Below are 21,580 nucleotides of genomic sequence, written 5' to 3' on the forward strand. Positions count from 1 at the left end.
ATAAAGTCATTGTAATGAATACAAATTATACGTTTTAACCACTTGGTGGAATTGTCAGACGTTCCCTTCATCCGTGGTAGTGCGTCAAATCATTCACAGGTATAAATATGAAGCTATTGTGCACTCAAGTGATTTGAATTAATATTTCATGTCGATATACAACGTTTACATACTTAAAACTAATCATGGTATTGATATCTTTGTAAGACTGTCGACTTTATAGAACATTGGCAAGGAATACCAATATTAATGAGCTCTGAGAGCCCCCTAGTGGTCAGGAGCATTTCCGTTGTGTTGCGGCTCGATTTTGTTGTGTTGTAAACTTATGTTTGCTTTTTTTAATTTCGTTGTGTTGTGCACTACTGGGCCACCGTACAATTACCTTTTTTATTTTTATTTCATGGTGGAAACAAGCTTCCATAGTTTCTATTCTCTGTCATGAGTCAAATAGTTTGCATAAATACTAGTATGTAGCAATCATTCATAAATCTATTAGTATGTAAACTGCCGACAATTCAGAATGTTTTGTGAAATTGTTAAACCATTAGTACGTCAAGCATTGACAATTTACCTTTTTTTTGTGTAAATAATTCACAGAACGAACAGTATTTAGTAATCGTTCATAAAATCGCTCTCTGGTAAATTGTTTTCAGTGTTGTACTTTTTGTGTATTCATCATTTATCTCAAGTGTAAAATGGTGTAAGAGTGGTTTTGTTGAACAATTTACACAAACATTGCTACATTTTTGAAACTTACTTAAGAATGTTTCTACAGATGATTTACAGAAAAATCCATTCTGCTGACATTTTTAGGAATAAGGCCATTTGATTCTCTGTTTTCTTGGTAAATGTTTCTTAAAAGACGATCCTCACTACTGGTTTTCATCCCTACAAAATGAGGTTTACAGGATCAAAGCAAAAAAAAAAAAAAAAAAAGAGAAAAAAGCAGCACTTGTAAAGCATAGCCTCAAATCCAAACCTCTATCGCTATGTTCTTGCATCTCGTGTCACAATCCTCAGATTCGTTTCAGGAAAATATACCGGTATATTTGCTAGGAGTGTCACTCTGCCCTTAGTTGTGGGAGAAAGAGCAAATGATGTTTGTATGATTAAATGGGAAAATGCTCGTACATGTAAGCAGAAATACAACATAGAGACCCCACACATCCATAAACAGGAAGAACTCATGTCCACAGAGCAACTTACTCTGTTTTCCTCCTTTTGTCTTTAAAAGAGAGAAAAAAAAAATTGGCCAAACTCACCCACAGCACTGGGGAAATCACAATCTTACAGTAGCATCTCCTACAAAAAAGCATCTGTTTCAACAACAACAGACTTTCTTTCTTTCGTTCTTCCCCTCTTTTTTCCCCTCACCCCGTCTCTTTGCTGTGCTCCACAGACAGTCTCTGGGAAGTGAACGTCCCTCCTCGGCCTCTCGCCGCGTCTGGGCGCATCAGGTACCGCAGACAGAGAAGCTTTGGTTCAGCGTTAAGTCTTCACACAAGCACTTGTGTCAAAAAATTATCACTCCTAAAATAATTTCGCTCTTTTCCAACAAAAAAGTAGGAATGCAGGAAAAATATTGTTGAAAACAAACGAACAAAAAAACAGCCCAGTTGTCCTAATCCCAAAGACGTACATTTGACTTCACGATTACCTTCAACTTGTGCCTGAACATCCACGAAATCTCACGCACACACAAAAAAGATGCTCACCTATCATACCTCTGATTCACAAAAATATTCTGGAAGAGTCCTCTCCGATTTAACACTCACACTCCGTAATGCTTCCGTTACATAGACGTGGCTTCCATCTCCTGGTGAGACTTTTGGGTGTCGACGTGTGATATATTTTTTCCGATTTGCTTGGTGTGACTTATGTGACTATTATAATTGTTATTCTGCATCAGGGTCTCTTCTCTGACCACTTGGTTTGGTGGCTTTGTCCGTCTCTACAATTTTATAGTAGGTGTCCATGTGCCGCAAAGTTTTGGCAGCTGAACACGGGCTCAGTCTCTCTCTTTCTCGTTCACTCACTCTCTCTCTCTCTCTCCTGTTTCTCACGCGGTCTGGTAGAAGTTGTCAGCTTGCAGGTTGTTGTGTTTCTGCATGCTGTAGTAACCGCTGTATCTTGAGTCGGGATCCGCAATGCGGAGCATGCGTTGGGAGCTGTCCACCTGGACCTTCGTCCCCTTCTGGCAGTCCACGTACACCAGCTGGTTATTGAGACACGTGGGCTGTGCAGCAGACATGACAGGACAAAGAACAAAGTGAGTCTTGGAGCACAGAGAGAATTTTCTAAAGATTGGAGCACCCTACGGGACTTTTGCCCAGTTTTTTGAGCGGTCGATGCTACTGTAGATGACAGATTTCATTGAAAATTGCATAGTGTATGATGGGAGTAGACTCGAATTTTTAGCTTCAAACTATGATTGCATTTAGTTCGAGGATATCAAACATGTTTGATATTTTGTGCCAATTTTAGAACACATTGTTTTCATCTGTCATGATGCATCTCCTAGCAATGAGCGTGAGTTTATTTTTCTACACGACTTGAAAGTCTGGTAGTGTGTGATCCTTAGCCATTTAGTGTATGATGCCCAGTGTTTCTCTGTAACCATTTACAAAGTCAGAGAAAGTGTGCCTAGTGTCTGAAAATCTCTTCAGATTTTTAACACTGAAAATCTGAAAGTCATATAGCGTATGAATTAAAAAGGGCTGTTTTGGTAATGGAAATAAAGTTGGAGAAAGAAAAAAAAAAACAAGGATATTTGAAAAAGCTACTTTTGCAAAATAATCCTAGGTTTATCGCCCGATCAGAACCAGTGCAGAAAGATTCTCTGGAGTCTTATTGTCAATAATTACTGAAAAAAAACCCTAAATTTCGATTCAAGTCCTCAACGGGACACCAAAACGTTAGAAGTAGGCTAGGCCAATTTTACAAAAACGGCTCTTGAACAGAATGAGATAATTTCACCAAACTTGCTACACATATGGGTTCAGTCTGTGGTCGCATGAAAAAAGGCGTGGTGACTGGCCACTATTAAATGAAAAAACATGAAAACGGCTATAGCTACACAACAGTCAGTCCGATTGATGTGAAAACTGGCATGCGATGTCTTTGTCCAAGACGCAGCAAATTGTCTATGAGGAATTGAAAAACAAGGCCAATCAATTTTGAGCAGCTGTCAGACAATGTTAACAGAGAGACTCGCGGCCCTAGAGGCCTGTGAGAAATTAAAAAGAAACGGCCACCGGGGGGCATCTTTGTGTTTTTCGCATATGGTACACTGTAAAAAAATGACCGTGATTTTAACAGTAAAAAACTGTAAAAATGCTGCGGTGAAAAACTGTCAATTGGTTTACAGAAAGTTTCTGTACTATATATACAGTGAATAACTGTAATAGATCTAACGGTACATTTAATGTAATTTTACGGTAAAATACTGTTAAATTCACAGTTTTTGGAAGTGAAAAATAATAATTCATTGTAAAATTTACAGTGAAAAAACGTAAATTGACATTCCCACAATTACCTGTGTGACACTTCACATTTGATATATTTTTGTTGAAATAACTCTGTTTCTTCTTAGTTTTTCTCATTTTTTTTCTAATCAGTTATGTACATTAGGGTTTTATGTTACATCTAATGTTGTTAAATTAATGTTTATTGCATTTTTATGCATTATAATTAATGTTTATTGCAGTGTTGTCCTTCTCAGCTTGTGGAAAATCTGCTTGTGATGAACTTTGATTCATCATGTGACTCTTATCACCACTGTGTTTGGTGACTGTCAGTGTATTATAAATGTACAAAACAGATATTAGTACTTCATTAGGTTGGTAAATTAACATTATATCAGTTAATGAAATACGTTATTTTACCTTAAATTTAACAGATTTTTTTACGTTGCTACTGTATTTTTTTTACGGTAAAGTTCTGGCAACCACAGCTGCCGTTTTTTTACTGTAAATTTTAGTGGGATTTTTTTACAGTGTAGAACCATATGGTAGAACTCCTCATTATGAGCAACTTTGTCTCTAGGACTGCCACTGTCAAACGAATTGTGCGTTAAATATTAGACATTATTTCAAAAACCTACTTTCGCGAACTAGTTTTTGGCTTTACCTCAATAACTGTTAAAAAGGTTTAAAAACATGAAAAGTTCATCTGACATCTTTTCTTTTAAATGAGCATTTTTTATCAGACTCCTATTTTTAGGTTCAGTAATTACTTTAATGGTAATGTAATCATTCACTTTAATGGCAATAAAAAGGTTGTTATTGAAATACCTTATTTTCAAAAATGCCACTTTAGTCAATTCATTGATATTTAACAAATTTGACTGTCTTTTGCTGCAAAACCAGCTAAGTCCATGTGTGCTTTTTTTTTTTTTTTTGCAAAAACCTCTAAGTCCACCTCTTTGGACAACAAGACTTAGTAAAATGTCCATTTCTGTCAGTTTTACAGCAGCAAAAGGAACACTGTTGTGTTTACTTGCTACTCAGGAAATCCTGTTATTGCCGCCGTAACGATGGACAAAACATGATAAAAAGTTGCAGCTCGGCAATTGAAAGCGGCTCATATGCACACCATCATCCATATTGAAACCATATGATTCGACTTGAGTCTTCTGATTACATCTTCTGTGGACTTGGGGGCTTTTTCTGACAAAGAAAAGTGGCATTTCTGAATGGGCTGACGCTGGGATTGAATCGATTTGAAGCATATGTGAAGCATATAAGTATTTGATGAATATGTGTGGAGAGCATTTGCTCAATATCTAATTTCTGAACTCTTCATATATTTCCTTTGTAAATTGCCTGTTTTGGCTGCAAATGGTCTTTTCCATCTACGGTCTAGGTAGTTACAGGCTTGCTAGATAAAACATAATACCTTTTTACCCATGTGCTTAAAGGCCTTAAAGCGCTTGAACCCTGTTAATTGCTGCTCGCAGCTATATTTCAAATTGTGATTGTATCAGTGTAGTAAACTGTGATGAATAGCTATGCACCTTATTGGGCGTGCGGTAGCAAGGCATAGGAATCCACTGCTTCCGCTGGTTGACCAGCAGCAGGACGGTGACAGTGAGCATCATCATTAGGATGGGCAGTGCCACCCAGGCCCAGTGCAGACCAGCATCCTTACTGGGCAATGGAGTCTTGCCATCTAGGTAGGGCATCTGCAGACTTCCGAAGTCACCTGAAACATCCCACAACACATCTGTTGGCATATTTTGCACCTGACAGCAATGACTCATTGACTCACTGTAGAAAAATTCAGAATTCAATCATGCCATATGAAATGCAAATATGGCTTGATTGTAAAAGCAGGTAATGTCAGACATCCATATCAGCAATTAAGGCAAATGCCAGAGTCTTGACAGACAGACTCCCACTCACATCAGCCTTAACTAAAGAAACACATGGAAAATCATGGTGAAATTACAGATTGCTATCAGAAAATCAAAAGAAACAAACAGCCAGCTTTGTGAAACTCTTGACAGTGACGTTTGAATCAAATTACTTAAAAACTCTTGCTAACTCCAAAGCACAAGCATGTGAAATTGTTCAAAAGAATGAGGAGACATCATACTGTAGTTAGTTATGAACTATAGATTTATTTTATTAATTACAGAGTTACTCTATAAACTTAACTCTTTCTCCGCCAGCGCTTTTTAAATAAAGTGGCCAGCCAGCGACGGTATTTTTGATCATTTTTACAAAATTTCACGGCCCTCAGAATATTTTGTTGTATGAATATTTGAACATCTACAATATATTGTAGATATTCATACAATATATCAAAAAAAAAGAACAGAGCTTTAAAAATTCTAGCTTCATGCATGCTTGAATGTGGGCAAGTTTCATAAAAATCATAATTTTGATTTTTGTCAGACTTTGGGCCCTATCATACACCCGGCACAATGCGGCGCCAGGTGCGACGCAAGTGTTTTTTTGTGTAGTTTCAGTCCAACGCAGTTATCATTTTCACTCGTGCCCATCTGTTCTCCCATGGGTGTGCTGACCTGCAAACGAGGTGTGTTTAGGCGCATTGTTGGCGTGTTGCTATTTTGAGGCAAATGAAATAGACTGTGCTATTGACCAACGTTCGCATTAGACCATGTGCTTAGATCATTAAAACAGAGCCCTTTGTCCGGATCTGATTCAGAACTATGATAAAAATAGATGAAGTAGATTGAGTCCATCAACACACCCAAAGCTTCACCGTCCTATACTTCATCCTGGGTCGACATTTCATTCAGTAACGTTAGGCAGTTTTGATTTATGTGCTGTTGACAAGCAATGCTTCTTTCGCTCGTTTCTGCTGCTTTTGATCTGGAGATTCTATACTCTTTCTGAAGATGAGTAATAGCGCCCCCTACTGTATAACAGTGAAAACATGGATTGCCAAAAGATTCTGTCAATGGCAAGAAAGCGTCGTGTCATAAACAGTGTTGGGGGTAACGCATTACAAGTAACTTGAGTTATGTAATCAGATGACTTTTTCAAGTAACTAGAAAAGTAACGCATTACTTTTTCAATTTACAACAAAATATCTTTTTCAAATAAGTAATGTAAGTTACTTCTCCACATTTATTGACAAAAATTACTTTAGATTTAGAAATTAGACTGTTGAACTTCCTTTTCCTACATCCTATTCTTCTTTAATCCAGAATGGCAGCGCCGCTGAAAGGTTTATTTGAACAGCGCCCTCTACTGGAGAGGCATAAATATGGATTTCCTTCAGCCTGAGGCTTATTCATTTAACTTTTTGTGTGAAAGGGCCTTAACATTAGCCAAAAATAGACCTTTTTTGTTATTATTAAAAAAATAACAAGCACACCCAGCTCACGTGAGAAAAAGTAACAGAAAAGTAATTTAATACATTACTTTTCATAAAAAAGTAACTTAGTAACACAATTAGTTACTTTGTTAGGGAGTAATGCAATATTGTAATATTGTAAGTCCCAACACTGGTCATAAATGATTGAAAATTACCTCAATGGCAGGAAAAGAGTTAATCTTATGTTTGTAACCTAGTATCTTAAGTAACACAGCTTAATTACAGCTAAGTCACTTTTTAAAACAAGATTCTCTTCAAAATTACAACAAGATTGAACCAGAATACTGACCATAGAAGAAGACAGTTAACACTAAAGCTAGCTTTGTGGCAAGGCTGAGATACACATTGCATTGTGAATTAGATTTTGACATCAAAATCTTGACAAATCAAGTCTTTTTGAACAATTCACTAAAGAACTGGCTCATAAGAGTCATTTGGTCATGAATCAGACTACACTGGTTGTACTTTTTGTTGAGCATCAAACTAAGAAAACACAACAAAGATTTGCTGTCTATATATTTTTGCACTCTCATACAAACCTCTGAACTGTGGCATTATATCGTTTTCGCTATGAGTCGGCCAGGCTGGTTGATGTCTCTGCTTGTCTCCTCGTTGGTCCGTCTTCTCGATGGGTACATTTGTGGGAGCGTAACTCTCTGTAATTAAAACATCAGAGTTATGGGCACACAAAGAAAGAAACAAAGAGAGAAGAGTGTGTTACAGAGAAACACACACACACACAAGCACATAATACAAATTGTAACTACATTAAGAAGAGTCGAGAAGTACCCACTCAGAAGAAACAAGATTCGGGTCAGTGTGAAATTGCGGGCCGCGGGCTAATTAAAAGCTCATCTTCAGAGCTGTGTCTTTGAGTGGGAAAGCACCAAAGGGTGAGTGATTACCCAGAGTGCACACGACACTACTCTCAACCCCCTCACTGATCCAGAGCCAAGTGACACAGCAATAAAGAGAGCCGTGATCAATGACATTATCTACCAAATGCAAAGAGAGCTAATTTAGCCTCTGTCCAGCTTAGACTTAATCAATCCTTTTAAATGATTCATCTCAACGAGTCCGTATTTAGATGAAAGACCCATTCAATTAGAGAGAAGGTTCTAAGTAAACACTGCTTTATAAGAGCCAAAGAGAGAGAGAAAGTCAGAGAGATTAAGAGAGAACATGAAAAAGAGAGAGAGAATCGTGTGACAGAACTACAGAAAGCAAAACTGCAGGCTTCTTGGATCAGAGATACTGCCATTTATTCTAGTCACTGTGAAGTAGCTTCCATCCAGTTTCATTTATGCTGTGAAAAAAAAAAATTGCCAATAAAGTATCATTTAACTCCAGTAATATGATGTATTGTAGAATGAAAAAGAATATTCATTGGGAAATAATGTAGGGAAGGGCTTGATTTTATCCATCAGGATTTGACTGATGAATAAAAAGTGATTTTATTGGTTAAACTTGTTTGCCCCTCCCCTGTGGCCTTGATTATCTCAGCAGAAAAGTAAAATAGTCAACAAATTGAGAGAAGTTGGTCTCGCTGGATATTTTGATACCATTCTTTATTCATAGCAGTGTTCATTCTGAGTTGCTGCCCAAAGGCACTCGGTGAGGGGAGATACAGGTGGAGACATGACCAGGTGCTGAAGGCCATCGCTGAAGCCATCGCTGCAGGAGTCGAGTGGGCCAAGTGCTCCTGCCTCTCCAAGAAAGCCATCACCTTCATCAGAGATGGAGAGCAGCCAAGACCAGCTGCAAAAACACCTGCAGGCATCTTGGCCACTGCGAGGGACTGGCAGCTGTTGGTGGACCTGGAGAAGCAACTTAAGTTCCCCGACCATATTGTGACCACCACCTTAAGACCAGACATTGTTCTCTTGTCTGAGTCCACCAAACAAGTAGTTCTGTTGGAGCTAACAGTCCCTTGGGAAGACCGCCTGGAAGAGGCCTTTGAAAGGAAGCTCGCCAAATACGAGGGACTGGTCAGCGAGTGTCGACAAGCAGGATGGGAGGCAAGGTGTCTCCCAATTGAAGTCGGAAGCAGGGGCTTTGCGGCCCGATCCCTGTTCAGAGCCTTCAGTCTGTTAGGCATCGATGGAGGGAGGAGGAGAAGAGCCATATACAACACCACCGAAGCAGCAGAGAAAGCCTCAAGATGGCTATGGCTCAAGAGAGGAGATCCATGGGGGCAAAGTAGCTAGATTCGCCAACTGGATACAAGCTGGGGTCTGATCAGCCTCAGCTGGGTCTCCTGGATGAGGGTGTATGATGCTGAAAGCCCCAAAACACCCAATGATTCCAGGAACATCACTGAAGATGTGTCCAGTAGCATCATTAGGTTTATTTGCACAGTTGGGCAGAATTGTGAGATTCTCAACTCTCTTGAATGAAAAGCAACCCCACACATGGATGGCCACAAGGATGCTTCACTTTTAGCAAGACTTAGGATTCATGGTAGGACACCTTTTCTTCCACAGTCAATTGATTTTCCAGATGTCCCAAACAGTTGGAAAGGGGCTTCATCAGAGAAACTAACTTTGCACCAGTCTTCAGCTGTCCAACACTTATCCTTCTTGAAATCCTTGAATTTCAGTCTGTCCTTGTAGATTTTCTCAGAGAGAAGTGGCTTCTTTGCTTCCCTTCTTGACACCAGGCCATTGTCCAACATTTTTAGCCTCATTGTGAACGCAGATGCACTCATACCCCTTTTCCACCAAGGCAGTTTGAGTGCTGGTTCGGAGCCAGAGCCTAGTTTCAAATCAGTTCTTTGTCTTTTGACACACAAAGCACCAGCTCTGAACCAGGAAATGTGGTTCGTAAGTAGCACCAAAACATTGCTGGGCTCGAAGTAAGAACCGTTTGCGTCAGGGGCTAGGGGTGGGGTTATCATGACCAACAAGAAATTTGAGACCGCCTTTTTTGAAATAGCAGCTAATCAAGCTAATAGCAGCTCGATTGTAATCTCCGTCTATATACAAATTACGGCGAGCCGTGTTTGGATGCCGATGTAGGTTCGCAAAGTCAAGAGCATCAACAGTAGTGAAACATCCGCGATTGTTGATAGAAGGGTTGTTCGAGATGCATCGGAGCAGCACGGACAGATTCGGCGGGTGCCGCGGGTCCAAGGGAGCGTTTGCAGAGCATATGACTCCTTGTGCTTTTGGATCGTTCTCGCGGAGCTTTAATGTCATGCATCGATCGCTATGCGAGAAGCCGATGCATCTCGAACAAGCTTGGTATGTTTGTGTTTGGCGCTGCCACTGGCTCTGACCTGGCTCTGTGCTGGCTCTCAAGCCTGTGGAAAGGCAAACCGGTTCTTAGAAGGCTCGTCAGTTGAACCAACTCCGAACTGGCACTAGCACTAGCTCTGAACTAGCTCCCAGTTCGTGCTGGTGGAAAGGGGGTATCAGACACACCTGTCACCAACATTGAGCAGCTCTTTACTGGTGGTGACACTACTCCTCAGGAGGAGATGGTCCTGGCGCTTGCTAGACACTCCTGAAACCTTCTTCAATGCAGCCGAACCTCTCTCATTGATCCGGTAAATGGTTCTTTCAGGTGCAATATTCTTTGCAGCAATTTCCTTACATGTAAGGCCATTTTGATGCAAAATGAAGAAGACTGCACATATTTCTTTGGAGGAAACCATTCTAACACAAAAACACAATGTCTGGAAGTACTTCTTCCCTCCTTTTATAACAATCAGTCTGCTCTTATAATCCAATCAGAATGATAGAGTGATTTTACCTGAATAGTACTTGTTCACACTTTCCCGTGTGCTGATGATATGATTAGTAAGATATGATTCAGTTTTTGGCCAATTAAAGGGATAGTTCACTCAAAAATGAAAATTATCCCATGATTTATTCACCCTCAAGCCATCCTAGGTGTATATGACTATCTTCTCTTGGATGAACACAATCAGAGTTATATTTAAAAATATCCTGGCTCCTCCAAGCTTTATAATGGTGGTGAATTGGGTCATAAAAGTAATCCATACGGCTCCGGGGGGTTAATAAAGGCCTTCTGAAGTGAAGCAATGGGTTTTTGTAAGAAAAATATAAATCTTTACAACTTAAAATGTAATAACTAGCTTTCGGAAAACATCCATAGTCCAACATCCAGGTCGACTTGTAACCTCTGATGCGACACATGACATATTGATGAATGCGGAAGGGCAGAGGATAGAGCAAAACAAAACACCGGTCATGAATTAGAAGTCTAAAATGAGAATTTTCCGCCGTAATTCGACTTGCGTATGGTTGATTGTCAGAAGCTGGTTATTATAGTTTCGAAAGTTTTAAATATGGATATTCTTCTCACAAAACCCATCGCTTCACTTCAGAAGGCCTTTATTAACCCCCTGGAGCCGTGTGGATTACTTTTATGATGCCATTCACTACCATTATAACGCTTGGAGGAGCCAGGATATTTTTAAATATAACTCTGATTGTGTTCATCCGAGAGAAGATGGCTTGAGGGTGAGTAAATCATGGGATAAATTTGATTTTTGAGTGAACTATCCCTTTAAGCTTTTTACAGTCATTTAAAATGCATCTGGTCACTCTGTACAAAAATCTAGAAACAATGTGAACCAACACCACAACAACTGAAGTAGCAAACTTTGCAAAACACAAAATTGATGTCACTGCCAATACTTTTGGCCACGGCTGTATAGTAGATCTGTGATGAGTATACCATGCAGATTGACTTTCCCTCAGTCTGTTCTACTCTGATCATTTGATCTAATCTGAACACACAGCACATAAATCCTGACCTTGACACATGGGGCAGCAGCTGCCCTCCACAGTGACCGGCTGATGGCAGGGTAATGCAGGACAGCTGACGGTCGAGCAGAGGGTCTGGCCTTGCAGGCAGTAGCAGTGAGTGCAGCTGTCAATGTCCCATCGCTCCTCGTCCATGTACGTCTTCCCGTTGAAATGACACACGGCCCTCGGCGTGGCATCTGTTGAAGAGGTGGGAAAAAAGCTCGGTCATAACCGTGTCATAAACACCCACATGTGATCAAAAGGCAAATAAACTGGGCTGAGCAATATGATATTCAGCTGTACACAGCTTTACATACCTAGACAGTATGGGCAACACTGGCCCTTTCTGAGCACAGGCCGGGCGCAGTTGACCGGTGGACACGACTCGGAGTAGCAGCTGATGGCTCCGTCTAGACACACACAGCTGGAGCAGACGTTAGGCTTCCAAGACTCAGCGGCCAAGAAGATATCGCCATCCTCATTCCTGCAGTAGCTGGGCATGCTGTCGTTACTGGGCGTTTGAGGGGTGACTGGATCATCTGAAGAGAGACATTTTAATGGATTTATGTACTATGCAGGTCTTAAACATAATGTGACATTCTGATGTCACATTAAAAGTGATGGAAAAGTTGAATTTTCAGCAGCCATTTCAGTGTCACATGACCCTTCAGAAATCTTTCTAATATGCTGCTTTGGTGCTCAAAAAACCATGTATTATTATCAGTACTAAAAACAGGAAACCATGTTTTTTCAGGACTCTTTGATGAATAGAAAGTTCAAAAGAACAGCATTTATTTTTAAATAGAAATCTTTTGTAATATAAATGTTTTTACACAAAGATGCCCCCCAATGGCCGTTTTCTTTTGAATTTCAGTGAGTTTCTCTCCGATCGACCTCCGCTAAAAATTCATTGGCCGACAGCAGTCATGTTTTTCGATAAATGCGAATGTCCTCATAAGGGGCTTTCGCACTGGAGGAAACTTTGCACTATATAACAGCTGTTCTTTTGCAGACCTTGACTTCAGTGACATCCAGTTTACAAGCTTAAAATTAATTTGACAGTCAACAAATTGTTGAATTTAAGCTGAAAATTAGCCTACATTAAGGAGTTAAGCATATTCATCTGAGGCTGCATTTGCTCCATATTAAAGTGATAGTGAGAGTGATTCTGTATTATGCAGGCCAGACAAGTAATTTGGCGATGCCACTTTGTAAAGAAAGACTAAGCGTCTGCACACATACACATTAAAACGCGCATACCTACGACTAAACACGTGAATGAACGGCAAGAATGCATTAAAAGTCTTCTGTTTTCAGTTAAAAAGGTGTCATTAAGCAGCCCCTAAGATAATAATGATTTTTACAATGGAAGTGATTCAATCAAAACTTACTTTAGCCCGATAATAACTTTTTTCAAGAGCTGCTGTAAAGCCAAAACGATCTCTGTCCATTAACACTTTCCTGTTATCACTGTGAAGCTGCTTTGAAACAATCTGTACTGTAAAAAGCGCTATATAAATGAAGATGACTTGAAAAAGTTATAACATGTCTTCACAAATCTTCATTTCCTCCTTTCATTTAGAAAGCTGAAAATTATTTCAGCGGCATTGAAGAACAAAAGAACGTTTGCTATAGTTGAGTTCTCTGAAATGTGCATCCATTCTATTCCTCTGTCATCCCTTCGGCTCGTAGTGTTCATCGTGTACTCCTGCGCCCATGCAGTATTCATCATTTCCACCAAACACATGCATTATGCACATTCACATTTTGTTAACTTTCCTCCCGTCAAAGGTGTCTCATGCCTCTATGCTCTAAAAGTCTTCACAGTGATGAATCTTTAAAAAAAATATGATGCTCTTATGCCTACTTTGACAGCTACTTTGACTTCTCTGTTTTCCTTACATGCTTTGAAACTAAAGTTTTTGGTAATTTAGAGCAGGCCTGATAATCTTTTTCAGATGTAAAGGCGCACCTGGACAGTGAGGGCAGCAGGAATCCTGCGTTCTGATTGGACTGTGGCAGAGCAGGGGCGGGCACACCTCCGTCTCACAGAGCACACGGCCGCTGTGGCAGGTGCACTGAGTGCAGGAGTCAATGTTCCACGTCTCGCCCTCCACAAAGTACTCTCCACCCGGGGCCAAACACACGGATGCCTCGCTCAGCTCTGGCTTATGGGAACTGGACTCTTCTGAGAGAGAGTAAATCAATATTTTAACATGTAAAAAGCATCTTTGAGTATCTACAGAGATTGTAAGTGTGTTGCAGTGTAGACTCACCCGGGCAGGTGGGGCAACAGTGACCGGGTCGGATGGTGGGGTTATCACAGGGGGGAACCGGGCAAGAAATAAGGGCACACATTTCTCTCCCAGCATGGCAGTAACAGTCCCTGCATCCATCATGCCAACTCTGTCCGTTCTCATGCCTGCGGCCGTCCATAGACAGGCAGGAGCCCAATTTCACTGCTGGAGCCACAGATGACGAACTCTGATCTGCACAGGGAAACAAATGAACGAACAATAAACACATCAGCTGACTTTCTGCATTCATAGATCTACAATAAGATCTACTGTGGCAGTACCATGATGGTCAGGTGGTGCTTTGAGTGAACCAGTACATACTGAATGATTCAAGTGCCCCCTATTATGCTTTTTCAGATATTACCTTTCATGGAGTGTATAACAGTGTCTGCAATGTTTCAAAAATCAAAGTGGATGATAAATGGAGTTATTGTTTCCCTAAAGAAAGAACTGATTCTGAACTGCCTAAAAACGAGTCATCAGTAATTCCAGTCTTACTTCCTGCATTAACTTGTGTAGGTTTGTAGCAAATTTGCATCATGCCAGCCTAATTTGACCAGCCCTGGAACACTGTAGTTTGGTTGGTGTTGTCGAGATGTTGAGAACACACTGTTTTCTGCGCTGCGAAATCAAATTCACTTTGCATCTCTTCCAAATGATGAGGACTCGGGCTTGAAATGATATGGTAAAACCGACACCATTTTCATTGTTTGTATCACTGTGGCCCTGTTTCCACTTGGTATTAAGATGCATTTTGGTCGATCGGATCACAAGTGGGCGATGTTGAATACAGGAATAAATGGGGTGTAAAAGGTTTTGAACTTGTCCACTTTCGACCACTTCCAGAGGTAGTCGAAAACGCATTCGACCACATTGCTTTCGTAGTGTAGACGCTCATGTGTTTGAACAGCCACTAAAGATGTCTACTTTCCACCTTCTGACCTAATGTGTAAACATCATAGGAATTGCGTTAACCAGACAGGATTTAAACTTTGTCGGCTGAAGACCCAAGTTTGGTTTGAAGAAGAAAAATGTACGAAACAATGTTCTCTCACCGTTCCTGATTTCTAACACGCAATGGGCCCTATTTTAATGATCTAAGCACATGGTCTAAAGTGCACAGCGCAAGCGCACTTAGGGCATGTCCGAATCCAATTTTGCTAGTTTAATGATGAGAAAAATGGTCTAAAAGGGTTGTCCCTATTCTCTTAATGAATAATGGGTGTGTTTTGGCCGTATCATGCAATAAACCAGAGTCTCATCTCCCATTCCCTTTAAGAGCCAGCTGCGCTCACGCCATGGCGGATCTGCTATTTACATGATGGAATTTGTAAGTGGAAAAACTGAACGCTTCTGTAGTGTGAAAACAGATCCGCTCAAGCACGTGAGCAGACCATCTACGGGACAAGCCGAATTCCACCAAAGCATTTTTATCTTTATGCACACAATAATAATCTTTTACATTGTAATCCTTTTATTTGTAATATTTGTGCACCTGCCTATACAAATATGGTCTGAAAACGAGGTGTGTTCAGGCGCATTGTTGGCGTGTTGCTATTTTGAGGCAACTGAAATAGACTACATCTTTACATAAAACAAATATTGCACCATTGACCAACTGAAACCTGGTTTAAAGTCAATGGCACAATATTTGTTTTATGTAAAGATGCAGTCGCCACAATGCAACACGCCAACAATGCACCTGAACACACCTCGTTTTCAGACCAGCACGTCCGTGGATGCACAAATGGGCGTGAATGCATTTGCTATTTAAACAACGTGGCACAGGAGGTGAAACTGATAACTGCATTGGGCTGAAACTAGCAAAAAACACTTGCGTCGCGCCTGGCGCCGCATTGCACTGTATGTATGATAGGGCCGAATGTATTTCCCTCGTCTACTTGTGATCCGATCGACCAAAATACCAGGTGGAAACAAAGTCTGTGTATCAAGTGCTGAGGAAGCTTCTGCAGATAAAATTTAGAGATGGTAATGGTGTTTCAAAGAAAAAAAAAAATCACAACAGACTGGGCCATCTGACCAATCAGAGTAGAGTAGGCTTCTAGAAAGAAGGGGTTTAGAGAGACCCGATTCCAGTCTTCTCACAACTGACTTTTTGTCCAAAAAATCCTCAATTGCGTGGCATCATTACAATTATTTTATAGCCCCTCTTGCGTTGGAGCCTGCACAATATCACTCTCGACTATTGACTCTGACGTGATACCAGCGATAGCCAATGAGTGCGAACAAGCTTCACTGACCAGATGCTGCGTGCTTCTATCCCTGAAACATGCCATGAAAGTGGAGTTTTGAAAAAGAAGATCAGCCATATTCTTTTTTTCTTCTTTGTTTTTCTTCCCATAAAACAAAACTCACACCAGGAGAACAGAGAATGGTCTGTCTGCATCCTGAAACCACGCTCCTTCAAAATACACCTTGTACAACAAGTTACGCCTCCCGCAAAGAAACAAGTGTGGATGTCATTGACTAAAACAATCTTTTGAAGTAAATTATTTCATGTTTTATGTATGAAATGTTTGTAAGACAAGCTTATATTGCTTTCTATAGTCTCCCACAGTTGTAAAACACTCTATTAAATCAAGTTTAATTGCAATGAGGATAAACATGGTTTGATCTGCAGTGTATTACTGCCTACTGAGAGCATGATATTTTAACCCAAAACACTGCATTTACAAAATTGTCAGTTTACCTATTCAGCCTACTGTATGTCATAATATTTTACATGTGTATGCAGTTTACATTTGATTTTTAACAAATTGGTTGATTTGAAGGACATTTTTGTTTACTTTTGTGCACCAAACAAAACTGAAACTCTGTTGGGTTGTCACTTGATGCACAATGTAAAATCTGGTTCCTTAGGCAAAACAAGTTGATAACATCTGCTTTGGATTGAAAACAGATCACAATTAAAACACATTTGGAGGAGGTTTCATTTTAGAAAGAGCAGATGTTTGTTTGTTTGTTTGAGTCAGGTCCTGATGTATTCTTTGGCAAATTAATAGTGAAACGGGAAAGCCAGAGGAATCCCTGAATCATTTTTACATTTATATTCCAGACATTTGACCTCTTCAGTGAAACATTTTCACTGGCTGCTCCACAAACAGCGTGAAATGACAAAATATGCAAGCGATGCTTCGCACGCCCCAAACCCCACAGCACAAAACATTCTCAAATCTCATTCTGTCTGCCAAGAGCGTCACCTCTCACTGCCTCTCTATAACAGCGGCACGGCTCCAGCCGGGCCCCAGTCAATATCACACAACCATTTCACATTGATTAAAATCCTGTCTGGGTGATATGTGGAGGATGCACGCTTTCAAAAATTCAACATGAGAGAGATTAAAAAAAGGTCTTTTTCCTCACTAGTCTCATTAAACCACGGACCAAGCTTGTGAATATTTCACGTGCCAGCTTCATTATTGAAGATGAATCAAACGAGAACACAAGAGCCGTATGAATAATGGAGGGGTGTGAGTAATCGTGGACCTGGCTTTTGTATATACAACAGGTGGCCCTCAAAATAAATGGGAAATATGGGGAGGGGGGATGAGTCAACCCTGCTCTCTGTGAACACGAGGCCCAGCAGTGCTCTGTGTGCACATGGCTCACACTTAAAAATTACAGGAATAACACCTCAGCATATCGATTCAGCTGCATGGGGCCAATGTACTGTAGCGCTAGATCACCTCTGGCCATGAAAAAAAATAGTTTTGAGTTATATAACTTACATTTGTAAATATAAATGACTGTTAAAGATGTGACTTGCATTTTAATCTGTTTACTTTATGTTGGTTAACCAAGGGCATACCTATTATGCCCCTTTTCACAAGATGTAATATAAGTCTCTGGTGTCCCCAGAATGTGTCCGTGAAGTTTCAGCTCAAAATCCCCCACAGATCATTTATTATAGCTTGTCACATTTGCCTCTATTTGTGTGTGAGCAAAAACACGCCATTTTTGTGTGTGTCCCTTTAAATGCAAATGAGCTGCTGCTCCCAGCCCCCTTTCCAGAAGAGGGCGGAGCTTTGACAGCTCAACAACAACAAAGCTGGAGAATCTCACACAGCAAAAATGAGGATTGTCAGTAACGGTGTTCAGCCTTACATTGTTCAAACGAGAGTCGAAAATGATAATTGCATGGCCTTGAGTGGTTTATTGTGTAAGATAAAAGTCACCAATATGTAATAAATTATTATAATTATTAATGATATTTCTCCGCCAAGTAATATAGTTTATTACAATGTTGTTATTGTTATTGTAACTATAACTATAAAAAAACAGCTGTCGTTCATTGAAATAAAGCTGAAAAAAAAAATTATTAGATGAAAAACTTAAATTAAAATTATAAATGTTGCCTTGGCAACTTACTGACATAAAAAAAGCTTAAGTTTTAAAATTATTAAAACTATAACTGAAATAAAAATGAATAAATTAAATAAATAAAAGCTAAATAGAAACATGAAAACCCCAAAACTATTAAAAACTTAAACCAAAATGAAAATGAAAAATGAAAGCTAATAAATACTATGATAGTATATAAATAATGCTAAAATAGTACCGGTTCACTTGCTAATTAGTGAGTACTTGGTGCATTAATATAGAATTCAAATGATGTGCATTTCTCCTAAAATGATTTCAAATGTGATTTAAGATTTAAGGTTTGGAACTATCCTTTTTCTATACGAAATGTAACAGTCATGCTGTAGTTTAAACCAAATAAAACAAAATCAACACTTTTAAATATAAATAATACTTTGCTTACCTCTACACTGACAAATCAGACAGCCCAACTCATCATGCTGGAAGCCCATTGGACAGGCCTTGTCACATGGCAGCTCAGGGCATTTCTTACAACGGCAGGTGTCACAACCATGTTTGTTCTTACTGATAAGGGAACACGAGAAAAAAAAAGTAATCAAAAAATACATAAATAATATAGTATACAATATTAAAATAGTATAAAAATATTATAAATTATGTATGTGCAAAGTCCAGTCATATCAGTAGTCTAAGAACGTGTTTTTTGTTTTTTTTTTGCATTCCACTCTCCCACTTTTCTATTGTTTTTTCCATTTAAACATGCACAAGACGAACATATTTGAACATTGTGATCACGTCTCACACATAAAATGACAATCTAAAAGATTGTGCAACTCAAGTTAAAATTAGTTTAACTGTTAAAAAATGCTTCTCAAGACCTGCATTTTGTTTTGCATTTTTCAAAGCAAAAAAAAAAAAAAAAAAAGGTTCTGACTGAGATTCCCACATTTTTATTTGTGGATTGCTAGATCCACACCACAAGGTGTCAGTATTAGTTCAAAAACTGCTGTTATATTGGCCAGCGCAACATATACAATGTACGTAAAAAATGTATGTAAAAAATACATATACATACAATATATGACTGAGCGCACTTTTAAAATAAATCTTCAAGACATATGGACTTCATAAAGAGTCAGTACACACTCTAAGCACACTTTGTCATCAAAGCTTGGCATTATACACCAGGTGCCAAAGACACGGCCCAATGTCATCTGTTAACACTGGAACAGAGAACGAGAAAAGAAAGAGAGTGTCTTTGTCGACCTTACATGAAGTCCTGTCAGCAGATGGCACATTAAAGACGACTAACCAAAACGACCAATCAAAAAGCTCCCTGATGTCCAAGGCACCTTCCTTGGAGAACAAACTCTTCCAGGCACACTGGTCTGAACCCCAGCTGCCCATCTCACACACACACACATGCTTGTCCCCATCTTTCATCCTCCTATCTGCTCTTATCGGATGAATAATAGGGCTGTGAAGCAGCCATGTGCAGTGCGTATTTGGTCTGGTGATAAGGAGCTATCAGGTATGATGTCAGCAGTGGGGAATATCAATATTCTTTGTGCAAGAGGAGGAAGTCTGCGCTAAGCTGCATGCATTATTCAGGCTGCGAGCTTGATCCTCAGCCATAACTTTGAGGGGGCATAAATAAATATCTAAAATTAGAATCTGAGATGCAAGCTTTTGCACTTGTGTGCTCATTCATGACGGCAGAATTGAGGGGGTGAAGAGACAAAGATGGGCCAAGGGCCGAACTCTGATAAATAAAGACTCCTTTTTATTCAACCACACCTGAGGGAATGAGTCTCAGATTGGAGACTACAGAGGTGCCTTATTCTCTGCACTTGTCATAAGAGTCTATATTATATTTTAAAGGTACAGTACACCTAACAACAAAAATTATTCCTTTAACATTTTTAAGACAGTAAATAAAGACAGTAGAGAGGAGGAAATCACAAGAGTGACGAAAGGGGAATGGGATTGGGTCAATGATATGATGGATGGTGTCCTGGGCTATTTCCTCCCAGATCTGGACCAGGGCATCAATGAGCTCCTGGACAGTCTGAGGTGCAACATGGCGGCGTCGGATGGACCGAAACATAATGTCCCAGAGGTGTTCTATTGGATTTAGGTCAGGTGAGAATGGGGGGCATTCAGTGGTATCAATTCCTTCATCCTCCAGAAACTGCCTGCATACTCTCGCCACATGAGGCCGTGCACCAGGAGGAACTCGGTGCCCACTGCACCAGTGTAGGGTCTGACAATGGGTCCAAGGATTTCATCCCGATACCTAATGGCAGTCAGGGTGCCATTGTCTAGCCTGTAGAGGTCTGTGCGTCCCTCCATGGATATGCCTCCCCAGACCATTACTGACCCAACACCAAACCGGTCATGCTGAACAACGTTACAGGCAGCATAACATAGCTTCTCCAGACCCTTTCACATCTTTCACATGCTCAGGGTGAACCTGCTCTCATCTGTGAAAAGCACAGAGCACCAGTGGCGGACCAGCCAATTCTGGTGTTCAACGGCAAATGCCATTCGAGCTCCACAGTGTCAGGCAGTGAGCACAGGGCCCACTAGAGGACATCGGGCCCTCAGGCCACCCTCATGAAGTCTGTTTCTGATTGTTTGGTCAGAGACATTCACACCAGTGGCCTGCTGGAGGTCATTTTGTAGGGTTCTGGCAGTGCTCATCCTGATACCGGTAATTCTGATCGGTTAAGGACCTTCTACGGCCCTCTCCAGCTCTCCTAGAGTAACTGCCTGTCTCCTGGAATCTCCTCCATGCTCTTGAGACAAACCTTCTGGCAATGGCACATATTGATGTGCCATCCTGGAGGAGTTGAGCTGCCTGTGCAACCTCTGTAAGGTCCAGGCATCGCCTCATGCTACCAGTAGTGACACTGACCCTAGCCAAATGCAGTCAGAAAAGATGAGTTGGAAAAAATGTCAGTGTACTCCACCTGTAAAACCATTCAGTAGGAAAGAGAGGGTGGAATGGGTCAGGGATGTCAGAAGCGCAACAGTGCTGTAACATTTTTTTTAATCAACATCCTTTAACATTATATACTAAAAAAAACTGAGATTTACCTAGCATTTAGCACACATGCTCCGACACATCATTGAATGGAGGTGCTCATGTGAGGTTTTTTTGTTTAAATGCACTCGCCACAGTTCCCAATCCCTTTCCCTGTTTTTATCTTCACTATCATATGAATAGAAAGCATGAAAAAAAAACCCTGACAATCAGAGTCACTGAAAGAAGTCGCACATACTTTCTTGCACTTTTCTCTTCTTTCTCATCTCCATTTT

The 21,580-nt window shown here is 40.3% G+C and overlaps 1 protein-coding gene across 3 annotated transcripts in view; it reads right to left on the reverse strand.

Moving 5' to 3' along the window:
• Positions 1-349: 349 nt before the first annotated feature.
• crim1 (cysteine rich transmembrane BMP regulator 1 (chordin-like)) overlaps positions 350-21,580 on the reverse strand; it is a 151,419-nt gene continuing 130,188 nt past the window's right edge. The window contains exons 10-17 of one of the 3 annotated variants that reach the window (XM_067367414.1): positions 18,702-18,823; positions 13,898-14,110; positions 13,594-13,806; positions 11,939-12,160; positions 11,630-11,818; positions 7,386-7,502; positions 5,015-5,202; positions 350-2,236 (exon numbers count right to left, since the gene is read on the reverse strand). In XM_067367414.1, the coding sequence (XP_067223515.1) occupies positions 2,060-2,236; positions 5,015-5,202; positions 7,386-7,502; positions 11,630-11,818; positions 11,939-12,160; positions 13,594-13,806; positions 13,898-14,110; positions 18,702-18,823 (1,441 nt within the window). In that variant the 3' untranslated portion in view covers positions 350-2,059. Of the gene's footprint in view, positions 2,237-5,014; positions 5,203-7,385; positions 7,503-11,629; positions 11,819-11,938; positions 12,161-13,593; positions 13,810-13,897; positions 14,111-18,701; positions 18,824-21,580 lie in introns of all 3 variants that reach the window. The other 2 variants (XM_067367415.1, XM_067367413.1) reach the window with 2 other exon arrangements.

Source organism: Chanodichthys erythropterus, chromosome 18 (assembly GCF_024489055.1).
Source record: "Chanodichthys erythropterus isolate Z2021 chromosome 18, ASM2448905v1, whole genome shotgun sequence".
In the NCBI taxonomy this organism is placed as follows: domain Eukaryota; kingdom Metazoa; phylum Chordata; class Actinopteri; order Cypriniformes; family Xenocyprididae; genus Chanodichthys; species Chanodichthys erythropterus.